The sequence below is a fragment of the Biomphalaria glabrata genome, chromosome 9 (assembly GCF_947242115.1).
Source record: "Biomphalaria glabrata chromosome 9, xgBioGlab47.1, whole genome shotgun sequence".
NCBI lineage: Eukaryota > Metazoa > Mollusca > Gastropoda > Planorbidae > Biomphalaria > Biomphalaria glabrata.
The window spans coordinates 12106401-12122105 of NC_074719.1; the positions used below are offsets into that span (position 1 = coordinate 12106401).

At 32.1% G+C, this 15705-nt stretch overlaps 1 protein-coding gene and 1 long non-coding RNA gene across 2 annotated transcripts; both read right to left on the reverse strand.

Moving 5' to 3' along the window:
* Positions 1-56: 56 nt before the first annotated feature.
* Positions 57-14109, reverse strand: LOC106061823 (parafibromin-like). Its single transcript, XM_013220037.2, has 14 exons — positions 13949-14109; positions 9819-9924; positions 9283-9412; positions 9014-9072; positions 8335-8417; positions 7225-7447; positions 6438-6542; positions 5897-5969; positions 5509-5697; positions 5237-5324; positions 4578-4715; positions 3505-3596; positions 3198-3339; positions 57-2226 (listed from the first exon to the last, which is right to left on the reverse strand). Exons 1-14 carry the CDS (start codon positions 14077-14079, stop codon positions 2190-2192), a joined length of 1596 nt encoding a protein of 531 aa, XP_013075491.2. The 5' UTR covers positions 14080-14109; the 3' UTR covers positions 57-2189.
* On the reverse strand, positions 10697-12916 carry LOC129928193 (uncharacterized). Its single transcript, XR_008779779.1, has 2 exons — positions 11412-12916; positions 10697-11023 (listed from the first exon to the last, which is right to left on the reverse strand). It is a non-coding gene; the product is annotated as an uncharacterized LOC129928193 (long non-coding RNA).
* Positions 14110-15705: the final 1596 nt, after the last annotated feature.

Consider the following 15705-nt stretch of genomic DNA (forward strand, 5'->3'; position numbering starts at 1 on the left):
TGTTATTGTATATAACTAGGCACTTCAATAGAATAAAAGTAACTATAAACAGGATGTCTAGTTTGATAGGTTTTAATGATCTGATGAATCAAATAATGGATGACAAAACAATATCAACAAATGAAAAAAAAAAAAAAATCAAGGTGTGTATCATGTCAGCCACCAATGAAACCCAGGCAATGATTTAAGAAAGGAAATGATTCAAATCCTAATCAAAGTTGATGAGTTACTGCTTTATATGGGGGAAAGAGAAAATAGTCTGAAGCAACACACCAGTGAGACATGTCTATGTTTGTGTGAATGCATAGGCCATACTTTTTGATACTGAGGTAAACAAAAGCTAATAAGAGTCTAAATGATTTTTTTTTTATGCATGTCAAAATTCAAATAAGTTATATACAATACATACAGGGTTGGTCATATACAAAATATACATGAATGGACTGACAATAGACAACTCAATGCTATGTTATGAAGGAATAACATCCTAGCCACAAAATGATATTTTCAATGAAAACATACTTTAAAAATGTTAATACAAAAATAGTTGAATCATGTTATGTAACTACGCTATATATTAAAATAATGTTCCTGTTAAAATAATCCAGTGTAAACAAAATTCTCAATTGTAATATTTCTATGTCAAAGTAACCTTCTAAGTTCTCCACTGCCAATTGACTGGGACAGTTTTCAATGAAGGTTTAAGTGAAAGCCTGCAATTGACATCTGTACATTCAATTGAATGACAATTTTATTTCGTACTGACAACCACTTTTTTCTACCTTAGGAAATACAACAATTGGGATTTTTTTTTTGGTTAAATGAATCTTTTTTGGGCCATTACCATTTAGGAATATTTTACAAGTGTTGCTAATGCTTCACTCTTTACTTTATTCATACTATTTATGTACATGAAGGCTCTAAACCCACTAGAGGGCCAGATAGTCAATGCAAATGAGAATGAGAGTGTTTATAAAAAATCATGAGAAAAGACGTGGAGGTTTAAGACAGGCTGGAGACATAAAGGGGGGGGGGGGGGGGCTGTTTAACTAACTGTAAATGAGGGAAGTTCAAGGTAACCACTGCTGAGATACCAGGTATACAAAGTTTTTTAAAAAGTCTTTACTTATATGGTTACACTGAACTGAATGATTTACAAAAGTTCTAACTGCGTTGTTAACCCTTTAAACGCGTGTGTAAACATCAGAATTGTAATTCCATTTTTTATGCACTCATAGTAAAACAGCTCAGCACTTTAAGGGTTAAAAACTGGACAACTCTGCATTGATCAATGATAACAGTATAAAAAGTTCTAAAAAAATATTATAGGTCTCTACACACACACTTTTTTTTTGCCAAACTATTCAATAAAAAAAAAATGGACAATTCTAAATGTTTGAAGATTACACAAAATATGTACTTTAGATTTGCAAATGTCAATATGTCCACAAGTTCCACCACCTCCTCCTCTTGGGCTTGATTCCTACAGAACTATTTGTGTAGCTCATGGGACATTTTAAACAAAATGCTAAAGTTCAACAGAAACCTCTATAATCAAATGAAATTTCACCAAGATTCAAAGCCTGGACAATTAGGTTTGTACAATGAAAAGCATTCTCATTTTAACATCAGCCTTGACTCTTTTTACCATGACAATTTAAGGAAAATATGAATAACTTAGCCAGTCTAGATCTGTAGATCTATAGGGAGGGGGGAGGCATCTTACTGTAAATGTGTTGAACTATAACTTGTGTAACAGATCTGGACTGAGTTGTGTGTAGTCAAGAGACAAGTTTAACAAGGGACTAGAACAAAACTTTTTGCTAGCTCTGTAATTGGAGTGGTCAGCCAAAGCCCCTATGTAATAGCTAAAAAGCCAGTGTAATTGCTAAATATACAACCAAATTTTATTACTGATAACTTTTCTGTCATAACAATAAAAGCTGCCCTTAGCTGAATGTCAGGTACAGCTAGAATATCCACCAGCAACTTTGGCTTGTACAATTCTAAAGCATGACCAAAAACGCTAATGGTCATACAACTTATTAAACACAATTTGAGCAAACAATGATCTGCTCGATGGAATCTCTAGGAAAGAAAAACAATGAACAAGAAGAAATGGGTGACCGAGAAGTTAGTACAGGTAGATTGATATATGTTGCAAAAAAATAAGCTTTTAATCTTCAGTCTTAGTAGCGCAGATGAGGCTTATTCTGGACCATATATCTGTGGAGTAGACAACATGGTGAATAAATAACTTAATGTTTATCAAAGATAATATATTCTAGTGTACCTTTAAAAATCATATACATCGCTGTAAAATTATTCAGCTTACTACCGATGCAGCTTTGGAACATGCATATAGATTAATTAATTGCCCATTTTCGGTATTTGAAACATTAAAGAAAAAAAAAAAGGATTTTTCAAAATGCTTTTGTAACTCTGCTATGTGCACCACCACTATCATCATGCCAAAGGTGAGCAGTGTTCAGAACAGTGCTGTTAACATATTATAATAAAAGCTTAAGAGAGCTATTTCTGCCCACGTGATAAAGGGATTCTGTCCAAAAAGAGAGAAAGAGATGTTTTATCATCCTGCACTGTAAAAGTAATTCTCATATGAAGGTTGCTATTAAACGTTATGTGGTAGAGAAAGTTTTGGGATGCCAATCTGAGGGAGATAAAGACTTAGTTGCAAAACTGCAGTGTAGCAGTATGTGATAAACATTCTGGGTTTTGCATTGTAACCGCAGAGTAGGCAAGTCATAGACTAAAATGAGACCTATTCCAACAACAGATAACTGTAAAGAGCCAAGATGTGACGAGTATTGTGTGTTTTGTTTTATCCTCCCCTTATCCTACTACTACTACAGTAAAGTAACATCTTCACCCTGTCTGAATCCTTTTCATTGAGTTGCTTCAACTAGATTTACAATACTAATGTTCTGTTGGGTATGTCAAATTGATTTTCACATCTAGGTTGCTTTTATCTCGCCAATTAGAACATTCAATTTCATAGAAAATCTTTTATGAAATATCAATTAAAAACACAGAAACTCTGCAACGCTGAAACCTCTTAATTCAAGTACTAACATTTTAAAGAAAATTTTGGTTTAAATTAAAAACTGATAGCAATAAACTGTGCCTAATTACTAAACTAAAGTAGAAATATTGTCTGCTAAAACGAAAAGACTTACTTATCAAGTACTTCCCAAAATCTCTGAAGTGTTGCTCTATCTAAATGTCTGCGATGCCTGTCTAAGTTCATAATGTTCACCGACCACTTCTGGACATTGTTATCTGTGGGTAGCTCAGTCCATTTCAGGTGGAAAGCTTTAACTAAATAGAACATTTAAAGTCAACAACTAATGTTTAAAAAATTCGGATATAAAAAATAAAAACATTAAATGGGCAAATCAATTCATTTTTGAAAGCTGGCAAAGTAGCACGGTTTTATAAGGGTAATTAAGCATTTATATTATATTATTTTTTAAATAAACCAACTTTTTGCAAAAATATCCACAGGGTTTCCATTCCATGGCCAACTTTTAAATTGCCAAGCAGGACCTTGTACAAATACAGCCACTACTCTGTCCCTGAAGGATAATAAAATGAGATTGATTTGAGATTTGTAAAACTAATGGTATGCATCACAAATGAAAAGCTAAAAGTTTGTAGCAAATTTCAAATGTCTCCTGACAGTTTCTAAAACTAAGTAAAATTGTTTAATCATAGCTTGAATAATCCCATAAGAAAGAAAGCGCAGATGAATAGGTAGTCTTTTTAGCTGAACTTCCACCATAAGATGCAGAAAAAAAAAAAAGCTTTGAATTGCTACTATCAGAAAATGGTTCAAAAATATTTTAACCTTAGTCTCAACAATGAACTTGAAGTCTACCATAATCTCCAGGCTGATAAGACTACATTTTCAAACTAGTAAGTGAAATTTCCCTCAGACCATGTGGACTATAGGTCAGATGATGTTAAGGTCTTAATTAGCTGATTTAAAAATAACAATAAATGTGTTGATACAACACAACAATGGGAATAAAGATAACATTTTGAAATAAGCCAGATTTATGACACTCGAAATCAAATCAATATAAAGAGATTGTTTACTAAGTGGCTAGAATCAAGCAGATGGTCTCTGAAAGAGACAGAGAGATCTCACAAAGGCTGCAGAACACACATTTGAGGCCCAGATGAAAGCCCTGTGGAGGAAAGATGTAGAAAAAGAGAACTTAAATAGATCCACACCGGACAACGGCTTTGTCTGCATCAGATGTGGAAAAATATGCAGGTTTCAACTGGGTTTGCAAAGCCATGTGAAACACTGCACTAATCCATAGTCTTGAGAACCGAAGACATTTCAATTATTATTTATTATTAAGGTGTGAAAAACAAGATTTTATAACACAGTAGTAGAACAGTAAAGAACACTTCTTAAAAAAGAACATAAACTGTATTTAGAGAGAAAAGTCGTGACTTTTTTCTTTAAAAATAGTGGTCCAAAGTCTTTTGTTGATATAACAGAATCAAATTAACTCAAAAGAATTCTAAATATGTTGACAACCTACCAATCGTCTGGTGTCAGCTTGAGAGGGTTATCAATGATTCTGTAGGGCACTGTCAGGCCTCCATCTTTTCTTCTATGAATCAACACCTCGTTGTCTCTCTTAGCACCTTGTGCTTTCTTATCCTCTGTGCTGACAAATCTGTCATTTCAAAAATATACACCATTAAAATCATCCCCAGCAAATAGCTATTTAATATCTGAATGTCTAAACAAGAGACCAATATATTTGTACTGTTGAAAGAATAGAAATAATGACTATCATGAAAAAAGAATGGATAAACTAGTGGGGCTTTAAAAACTACATTAAATTTTTTAAAATATCCCTTCCAAACAGGGGCAAACAAACTGTTTTAATTGAATATAGGGACTAGAGAAATTCTAATTTAAAAAAATAATCTCAGCAAACCTTACCACTGTTGACATTGTTCCCATACATAATGCTTTAAATTATCCTATCATAGACAAACCCTACAGACACCTTTTATGGTAGCTAAAAAAGCAGATGAATAGAACATCATGCTAATTTTCTATGACAGAAACTACACAAGAGCCTCTAGGTTCACACAAAAAAAGACTTTGTAGAAGATAAAGATGAAATGAAAGCCCCTAACAATGCAAACAAAAATATGAAAGCATAAAAACAACAACAAATAAATATACTTTAAATCTTGTAGAATGTCTTTAGCATTTAACATTGTAATTAGAGATGTAGAAGCTGCCGGAATAATTATAATTGGTGTCCTTGAGCCTGAAAAGACAAAATCATACATGATATAAATTTGAAGATAAAGGAAATAGCCATCTCTAATAGGATCGGTTAACAAAAATAATACAGTAACTAAGACAAGAGGAGATCAAAATCAGCAAGAAAATATTGTAATTGAAAATAAAACCTACAACCAATGTTCTGAGAAGAATGCAATGGATGTTACCTTTCTTTTGATTGGGTGGTGGTCTGGCCTGGGAAACTGGCCTGGACACAGGCTGAATGACTGGAGCTGGTTGGGGTACAGGTTGAGGCGCAGGTTGGGGCATCTTACGAGCCTGGGCTCCTTCTGTTACTGACTTTAAGGCCATGCCGTGGAAAGTTCCCATAGTATCAATTTTGAAACCCTCAGTTTCTAAAGTATGAAAAAAAAAAGGAACACATTATTGTTACAAAAGTACACATGCAAAAATAAGATTTTTCCAATGCAACAAATAAAAAGTTTATTTTGTTAGCTTTATTCTTGATCACAATTAAATTTTTGTAAATCAGAAAAAACAAAGGTGTAGTACAGATTTGTTCAATAACTTAAGATAATATGGAAGTAATCATACCTTCTTTTCCTTTAAACCTTTCCTGATCGTATCTGTTATAACCTGTGATTGGCTGTTGAGGTCTCGCTTGAGGCTAGAATCAAATACACAATTTTATTTTTCACTGGAATATTATTTTCTTAAAAAAGTTTAACTAGCAACAAATTAAAAAAGAAAAAAAAAAAAAAAAAGACCAAGTTAATGAAAGGGAAATTAATAAAACTTATTTCAAATAAATATGAGTTGTGATAAAAAATAAACATGACAATAAATTTGTTAAAGGAAAAAAATTGAGCAGAGCACGAAGAAATCATTAAACTAATGAAAGAATCAACAAAATTTTGATATTTTCAAATTTAATAACTATTTTCTAAAGCTTAGATTTCACTATTGATATTTCATGGGTTTTGAGTTTAATTATAATTCATATTTCTTAAGTAGAACTAAAAAAAAAATGAAATTTTCATCAACAAATAGTTATTTATTGTTTCTTCAGATTATATTAATGTTCACTACATTGATGCATAATAAAAAAGGTTACAGATACTACAAATTGACTTACAGCTGATGTAGAGACCATACTCTGGGATGGGTTCTGTGACCGCTGAGTGCCCTCTTCTCTAGCTTTGATTGACTGAAGAATGCTAAATATGTTTTTGGCAAATTGCTGAAAACAAAAATGTAATCAGAAGTCCATAAGTTTACCACAATGATACGTCATAAAATGATTTCATACAATCAGTCAAAGACTTGTATAATTCTGACAACACCGTATATCCAGAAACTGAGATTAGTATACAAATGAGATACAAGTTTATACATTTATCTAAGAAATGAGCTGAAATAAGTCTAAATAAATGGATGTCAGCAATGAAGTATTGATTTAAAGAAAATGAAAAAGGTTTACAAGAATCCAATTTCAAAAATATAATTACTTTATAAACATGATGTTTACTTCAACTTAATATAGCTAACACGAAGAAGTTTACTAGAGCGACAAGGTGATGTGGGTTCTTATGTTTCAAAAATATAATTACTTTATAAACATGAAGTTTACTTCAACTTAATATAGCTCACGTGAAGAAATTTACTAGTGCGTCAAGGCGATTTGGGTTCTTATATTTCAAATATATAATTACTTTATAAACATGATGTTTACTTCAACTTAATATAGCTAAGGTGAAGAAGTTTTACTAGTGCGACAAGGCAATGTGGGTTCTTATAATTCAAATAACTAATTAAACTGAAAACTTTGAAAAGTGTTTAAAATAGAAATTAACACAGGACAAAATAAAATAGAAATTATCACAGCACATCTATTTGTGCTTAAATGTCATAGAGCTACTTACTTTGCCCACACTTTGCAAGATAGTAGTTCTTGTTCTCCACAGCCTCTCACGACTGACAATGTCTCTGGTCACATCCACCTCAGCGTCCACGAAAGTTCTCTGCTCCAAAGCACCAGACTGAATATCATCATCACCTTTTATCTTGGTTCGTTTTATGGCCAAAATTTTGGCCTTGATGGCAGCAATCTTCTCCAGTGGCATAGCCTCATGTAAGGAAGATGTACTGAGAAAATAGAGAATAGATTTAAAGGAAATCTTTTATTCAACAGGCTTGAAATAAAAGCAGGAATAAGTGATGATCTTAGACAATCAAACAAGGATAAATAATCATTTTATGTGTGGACAAAAAGGTAATTAATCAATACACCACCATTCAAAATAATAGAATAATATGTGTTGGCCTCTTTTAGTTGTAGAAAGACTATGGTTCATCTTGAACACTTTTTCATATGACTGTGAAGCCCTATTTCAGAGAGACACTCCTGTCCACATATATTGCAGGTTAAGGTGGCATTCGCTTTGGTCACAGTGGCACACTTATCTTCCAGAGCTGAGGCTTGTTTATTCACTGTCCATAGCTTTCTTGGTCAACATCTCTCTCCAACTAATGCGGTCTAGAGCTATGTCTTCCCAATGGTCAGTATCAATGTTCACAGTTTTTAGGTCCCATTTTACTACATCCACATAATGGAAGTGGGGGTGACCAGTTTTTCTTGAGCCAGATGCAAGTATAAGTAGCCTGTAAAGAATGATGCAATTGTCCTCCACATGGCGAACATGTCCAACCCAGTGCAGGCGGCGCTGTCTGAGGACTGTAATGATGCTAAGAAGGCCAGTTCGTCCAAGGATCTCAGTACTGTGCACTCTCTCTTGCCATGTGATTTTCAAGATCCTTCAATTATTTATTGTGCTTAAATACCATTTTATTTAATATTTAATATGAAGTTGACGGATTGAGAAAATCATGTCACTAATATAAATATTAAATAAATAAGTAATAATTCACTTTAAAAAACTTCCTTTATTTGACATATACATTTTTTCATCTGACATACATTAAGTTAAAAACATATATAAAACAAACCTTACCAATTAAAAAAAAAAACTTACCCAACAGCAGGCATCACAGAATTGTCTCTTCCACCATCAATTTTACTGATCCAGTTCATCTTATCAAGCAAAACTTGTGGGTCCTATAAAATAAACTTAGCATTACAATCCTTATGACTAAAAAAAAATATCTAATAGGTAAAGAATGCAAGAGTTATGTGTTCTGTTCAGAACACAGTTTAAAAAAAACCTTTTACTTTGATTCAGCACCATAGCTATAGCAAAATCATTTGTTTAATGTAAACACTAAATTGGTTGACACAGCCCTATGCTACAATAAATCATTTCAATTTAATATTGATCATATTATATTTATAAATCTTATTATAACTTTACTTAATATCAAGTTCTACTCATTAATTTACAATACCATATTTTGATAAAACTTTCTAAAGTTTATAATTAAACCAACAATCAATTTTCCTTTCAACACTAAAACCCGTCCCCTCATTATTTCTTTGGGTTGTATATCAACTATCAACATGTCACAAGGAAAAAAAATTACTACATACAAAAATTCATTTAAAAAAAAAAAAACTAGTTGTATGTTGAATTAATAGCCTGAAATAATAAGTCATATATTGTCTTATTTGTAAAGTGATACTCATAAAATGACAATTAACTTAGCCACACCAAGAACCTACAAATGAAATGATGAAAGCCTTTTTGATAATTTTACCTCCATTCTAGGTTTCTTTTTATCTGCTTCACCAGCCACATCTTCAGCAGCACGTTTGACTTAAAACAAATGTATTTATTTAGTACAATAAATGTAGTTTAGCTTAAGTGGTTAATTTTACAATGATTAACACCAACTGAATGGATAATTAAATCTATGCTTCAAAGAAATATCAAGACTACATTTTAATATAACCACTTATAGGTATATTCTGAAAGCCTCTAAACTAAGAAATTACTTTGGAATTACCATTTACTAGTCAAACTTACTTTGTGTTGGTCTTTGTGAGATTTCAAGCGGGGCACTTTTATCAATACTACTGGCTGTGTTAGTTTCTCCATTTAGATATGCAAGCAAGTCTTTCCTATCTGGACGACGAACGACACTGATATTGCTAGCCTTTTTTTTTTTAAGAATAAATAAGATGAACATTTTAATGAGGTGATATTTATAGTTAAAAGACAATGTTGATACAATACTGTAATCACTACTATTGTAATTTGTAAAAATTGAATGAATCTCAAAATAAATAATAATAAACCAACTAATGTTTCTAAATCCAACATCTGACTGTCTCGATATAATATAAATATATTAACATTTAATATTTATTTGAATAGATAGACACATCTAGGACATTTTCTTTTCCGATTATAGTGTAATGTATAATGATATCATCTTAATATCTTTTGAATCAATAACACAAGTATCATACAACTTATGTTAAACAAAAATAAAGGAGTATCATAAAAAAAAACTTTTGAGTTCCTTAATGTCAGATAAATTGTTTTCTTTTCAAACTCACCACAGCCTCTCTGACGTACAAAGGATGCTGCAGGTGAACATTTTTCAGTAGATAGAGAATCGAGTCAAGTGTATAATATTCTTTAGGTATTCCATCTTTACCCGTTCTGAAATTCAAGAAATAGTCAAATAATGTCAGAGTAATAAGAAATAAAATAATCTTGCGAAAATCAATAGTAAGTTGTTATTGTAGTACAGACCAAGAGACATAAAGATTTTCAGCAGGATTGTATATATATATATATGAATTTAACTAGGAATTATTACTATTATTATACTATTATTACTTTGCATTTTATTTAACAACTTTAAAGCTAAACTGAGTTTACAAAAATTTGTTTATCATTTGAAATGATCTATATGTTTTTTTAGAGTATTTAGGTCTGCCAAAATAATGTAGCTATGATGAAGTTCTTGCCTTAAGCCTTACCTATATAATATATAAAATCTGATCTCTGGAGATCTCTAATCTCTAAAATCTATAGTCATAGTATATCTATATAATAGATAGATATATAATATTAATTTTGATTTTGGAGAGTTTAGTAAAGTAAGATTGTCATTCAGAATTTAGATTAAATGAGACACAAATATGTAGATCTAGCCTAGATCTGATTAAATATATATATTATATTGAAATGTGTCTTTAGAATTTTAGATAGAAGTGCGAAGTTCAATCAAATTAAGCTTGCTAGCAGCAATTTTCACGTTTGGATTTTTATAGCGCTGTAACAGTCTGACCTATGAAAAAACTGATGGTATCTCTGAATTCCTCCTCCTTTTTGTCTATAAAACTAGATCTGATTTAACTCTTTGACTGCTGTGTTTTGTTTTCAAAAAAATGCTACTTTTTTTTTAAAAATAAGAAAATGTTCCAAACATGGCTAAAACAAAAATTTATTGTTTAAGTACCAATGATGCTATAGTAACAAATTTGGTATCAAAGTAAAGGTAAATGAATGGAGAATGTGAAAATGTAAACATCTTTCTATTTAAATATAAGATACAAATTATAATCTAAATAATATGACACTCAGAAAAAAAAATGGATGCCAACTTTAGAACTTTTGAGACCTAAATTTAGATTTTGTTCTTTGTATTACTGTTGAAACAGCATATTTAGACTATTTACAGCATTTTCAAAAAGAAATGTGATAAAACAGTCAATAAAAGATGATGAATCATTGATTATATTATTATTTTTACCTTGTTTTTTAGTCAGAAAAAAAGTGAAAATTATTGCGCTTTTCATTTCTACCAATAACAATAGATACCAGTACTAAATCTATCAACCAAATGCACTCAAATATTATGTACATTTGAATCAATGGGATATAGATCTAGATTTGTCTTCTTTTTATTTGCATAGAACATCTTTCATTCTAATACTAGACCAGTGCAAGACATAGGCTAGCGAGAGATCAAAGCCTAAATCTCTAACTAGATGAAGGACAATAAAAATCCTAATTCATTTTACCTAAGATTTAGACATCAAATAGATCATTATTACTGTTCCTTTGTGATATTTTCAAAAAGAAATGTGATAAATAGTCAATAAAAGATGATGAATCATTGATTATATTATTATTTTTACCTGGTTTTTTAGTCAGAAAAAAAAGTGAAAATTATTGCGCTTTTCATTACTACCAATAACAATAGATACCAGCACTAAATCTATCAACCAAATGCACTCAAATATTATGTACATTTGAATCAATGGGATATAGATCTAGATTTGTCTTCTTTTTATTTGCATAGAACATCTTTCATTCTAATACTAGACCAGTGCAAGACATAGGCTAGCGAGAGATCAAAGCCTAAATCTCTAACTAGATGAAGGACAATAAAAATCCTAATTCATTTTACCTAAGATTTAGACATCGAATAGATCATTATTACTGTTCCTTTGTGATAAATTATGGATTTAGAATAGTTTTATATTTTACTTTTATTTAGTAGTAAACCTTTTGGAGTGCAACTTGAACCAGTATAGTGATGGTGATGATTTTTACCAAAAAACAATACTAAAAAAAATTGCTAGAAAATATACCAAGAAAAGGCCCAGCATGGTGGATGAATATTGGATTTAGATCTGCCATTTCTGTTGTTTTCATTTATCTAAGGGTTAGATCTATAGGAATCTACAAAGGTGTAAAGATAAAAGCATAGATCTAGTCAACCTTGATCTACATTCAAGACCTAGCCCTAGTCTAAGGCTAAGGCCTAAGCCTAAGCATATAAGGCAATACTAGATCTAGATCTAAATCTAAATGCTAATAATGTCCAAGTCTGCTTCATCCTATGCTAAATCTTGATCAAGATCTTCATTATTACAATTCATAGAAGTATAAATAAAACAATAATAAAGCTTCTTCAGTAGTAAACATTGTGGGTGTGTCTTGGACAAGCATAGCCATGATGTTGTAGATTTTTACAGATAAACAATACTAAAAAAAAAAAGAAAATGGGGAAAAAATGCCCACAGTACAGTGGATGATTATTTGATGTAGATCTACCATAAAATTTCCTTTCTTTTTATTTACCAGAAGCTTAGATCTAAAGATATATCTAGATCTAGAGTCCAAGTCTAGAGATAAAAGCTTAGATCTAGTCAATCTCGATCTACAGACTACACCTAGCCTACTGACAATAATAGATTTAGATCTAAATACTAATAATATAGATATAATAATAATCATTATTATAAATACGCTAAATTTAGACCTACCTGAATCTAATCTAGATCAAATTCTTCATTATTACTATTTATTTGTGATAATTTTTAGAATAATTATAAAGTTTCTTCAGTAGTCAACATTGTGGGTGTGTCTTGGACTAGCGTAGTCATGGCGACGTTTTTTTACATTGTAAAAAAAGTAATAAATAAATGTCTAAATAAAGCCAAAAGCTTCTAATTTCTATGTAAACAAAGGATGAAGAACTCTTTTATAAATTAAAAATAGTTCCACTGTTGTTAGTTAAAATTTTTAATTTAAAAATGCAACGAAACAAAGGTAGGGTAAGAACGTCTATGGGATAGACGTTCCGTGCGTTTAGGGCAGACAGACCGTCTATGGGATAGACGCTCCGCACTCATTGAGTTAATGTAGCCTATCACTAGGCTTATCCTAAAATTAAATATGAGGTCAAAGAGGTGTAGGGTGGGTATTGCCAAGCGTACTCGATCTGGCTGATGGAAGGCTCGATCAGATCAAAGAAAATATCTAAAACATGTTTTAATCTTTAATTTTCACTATGAAGTCATTTTCTTTTAACTCCAGTGCAAGAACACCATATCTACTGCCACCTTTCCCACATTCCACAACTTCATATAGTCACTTGAGCTAATGAGCCATCAGACTTAAAAATAGCCATAAAATAAGCTTATATGACCCATTTCCTTCACTACCGGATAGTAAAAAATAATAATCCCACACCTCTTGAGTTTGATCTCACCATGAACTTAGCTTTACTTGTATTAGTATTCTATTCTACTTCTTGTCAGAGGACAATCTAGAATCTATCAGTTGATCTAAATTTTAGATTATCCATTCCAAGTCTACTTACTACCATGTCTAGTCAAGTAAATTTAATAATATCATATAATATATTATAATTATATGTGACTGTAAATCACAGTTTAAAACAAGTTAAATCTACATGACTACACTACCCCTACGTTGCCTCTCTGTCTCATTCTCTGTCATTCAAACCAATCAATCATTGAGTTTGAGAGTTAGTTTTAGTCAAACTTTAGTCTTTACTTTAACTTTAGATTAGACTAGTGACTACAGTCTCTACAGAGTTAGAGTAGACTGACTATGAACACTCAGGCCAGGTTCTAACTGAATTTAGAATTTAGATCTAGATTATTTTCAAGATTGAAAGCTTCTGAGTGACACTGAAGTCCAGTCACTGAATCAGTGATCGAGTGAAGTCAGTGAAGACTGAAGTCCCAGTGAAGTCATTCAAGATTCAAGAGTGACAGTAGAGTCATTGTGATTGTGACTGTCTCACTCAACTCACTGTCTCATTGAGAGTGTGTCAGTGTCTGAGTCTAGACTAGACAAAAAGTTATAACTATTCTATCGAGTGATTTACTCTAGATCTAAATCTTTATCTAACACCTACCCCCAAATAACATAATTTGTTTTTGCATTTTTCGGCCAAGCAAATTCTCCAAAAATAATCTGACCATCCTTTTCAATAATCTCCTTTTTATTTGTGTGATACTGACGCAAAATGCTGAGGACATCAGCCATATTTGTTTTAGTAGAGAAATTCGCGTTACTTTCGGAAGTAGATTGAAGCGGAAAAAGTAAATGTATTCATTTCTTTTCGTAATAGAACGTACAATATAAAATAAAATTTTATGTCTTTGAGTAGATGTCTAGAACTATATTAGACGGGTGTCTTAACTTCTTATCTTATATAATACAGACGTTACTTCAAAAAAGAAGATGATTACGTCCTACGCGTCATGCATTTAGTCATGCATATTAACCAATGACTTAAATTCTGCCAAGTCACTGGATTTCCTGGCTAGCTTAGGCAACCCATTCCATGCTCTAATAGCACTAGGGAAGAAGGAGTATTTGTAGAAATTTGTCCTAGAACCATAATCTTCAAATACAAAAACAAAATTTAATAAAATACTCAGAAAGACACAAAGATAAAGGCACACTCTTCGTTCCATATGCACGTAGTGTCTGGCGGCATATGCATCACCCAGATCGCGACGATCCGTGGTGGCGGTTAAGGAGGTCAGAACAAGCAATCATTGCACAGTGTAGGACGGAACATTGTCCTGTTGGGGCATACTTTGCTAGGTTCCGCACGATGCCGTCACTGTGGAGAGTACGTCGAAACAGTGTCGCATGTCTTGTACGAGTGTCCCCAGCTCCGAGAGCTAAGGGGGACGTGTCTGAGCTGTCACTCGACTTGTATGGTAGCTACGAGGCATTACGCCTAACGGCCCATTTTCTTGCCAGAGCTCTAAGGGAGGATTGAGTCCTTCCTGCTCTGATTTTTCAATAGGAGTTCACCTCAGGTACAGAAAGAGAGAGAGAGAGAGTCTAGTAAATATCCTAAATCAGTATATAGTGCTTCTAGTAGGCCTAGACGTTAATTCCTTATACAAACTAAAAGATAAACAAGAAACTTAACGCTTTTATACTGTATATATATATATATATATATATATATATATATATATATATATATATATATATATATATATATATATATATATATATAGTGAAATATTAGTGAATATATTCAGATGAATATATAAAGGGACCAACAACAACTGTAGATCTAGATGACATGTCCAGTTACATACGAATACATTTTTTGTTTTGGTGGAGTTGTCGCTTTATCTCGAGTTGGCCCCGCTACAAAGCCCTTCACAATTCACAATTATTATCTTGAACATTGTTTTACATGTTTCGGATGTTCCTTTAGAGTTGAAGATAGTTTACTTCCAAGTCCAAACCTCCCGCAGGACGACAGGGGATGGGAGCGGGCAGGGTTTTAACCCGAGACCATCGAAAAATCTGAACGACAGTCCAGCGCGCAAACCGCACGACCAGGCAGCCATCCATTGGAGCAATGTGTTGATTGGAATAAAAAAAAAGAAGCAGCAGAAAATAAGTACGATAAAAATCAACTATTGCTGAATTCCTTTGCCAAAAAAAAAATGTAGTAAAGTTATTCATGTTTCCTCGCAAGCACCAGAAATTCTCCAACTTTATGATGATATCATTTATGAATGAACAGGCTCAACGCCATAAGTAACACTAATGCCAAGACTACAAATATATAGACTTAAGTCGAAATACAAACATGCTTTGCTACATTATGAATATGCATTTGTTTAGCTACCCAAT

Bases quoted from the DNA above. Each gene is read 5' to 3' on its own strand.
- LOC106061823 (XM_013220037.2), bottom strand. From the start codon at position 14,079: ATGGCTGATGTCCTCAGCATTTTGCGTCAGTATCACACAAATAAAAAG. The intron at 9,413-9,818 runs GTGAGTTTGAAA...AAAAAAAAAAAG, and splicing joins TGTACGTCAGAGAGGCTGTG to GCTAGCAATATCAGTGTCGT. The intron at 6,543-7,224 runs GTAAGTAGCTCT...TTTTGTTTTCAG, and splicing joins TCTTGCAAAGTGTGGGCAAA to CAATTTGCCAAAAACATATT.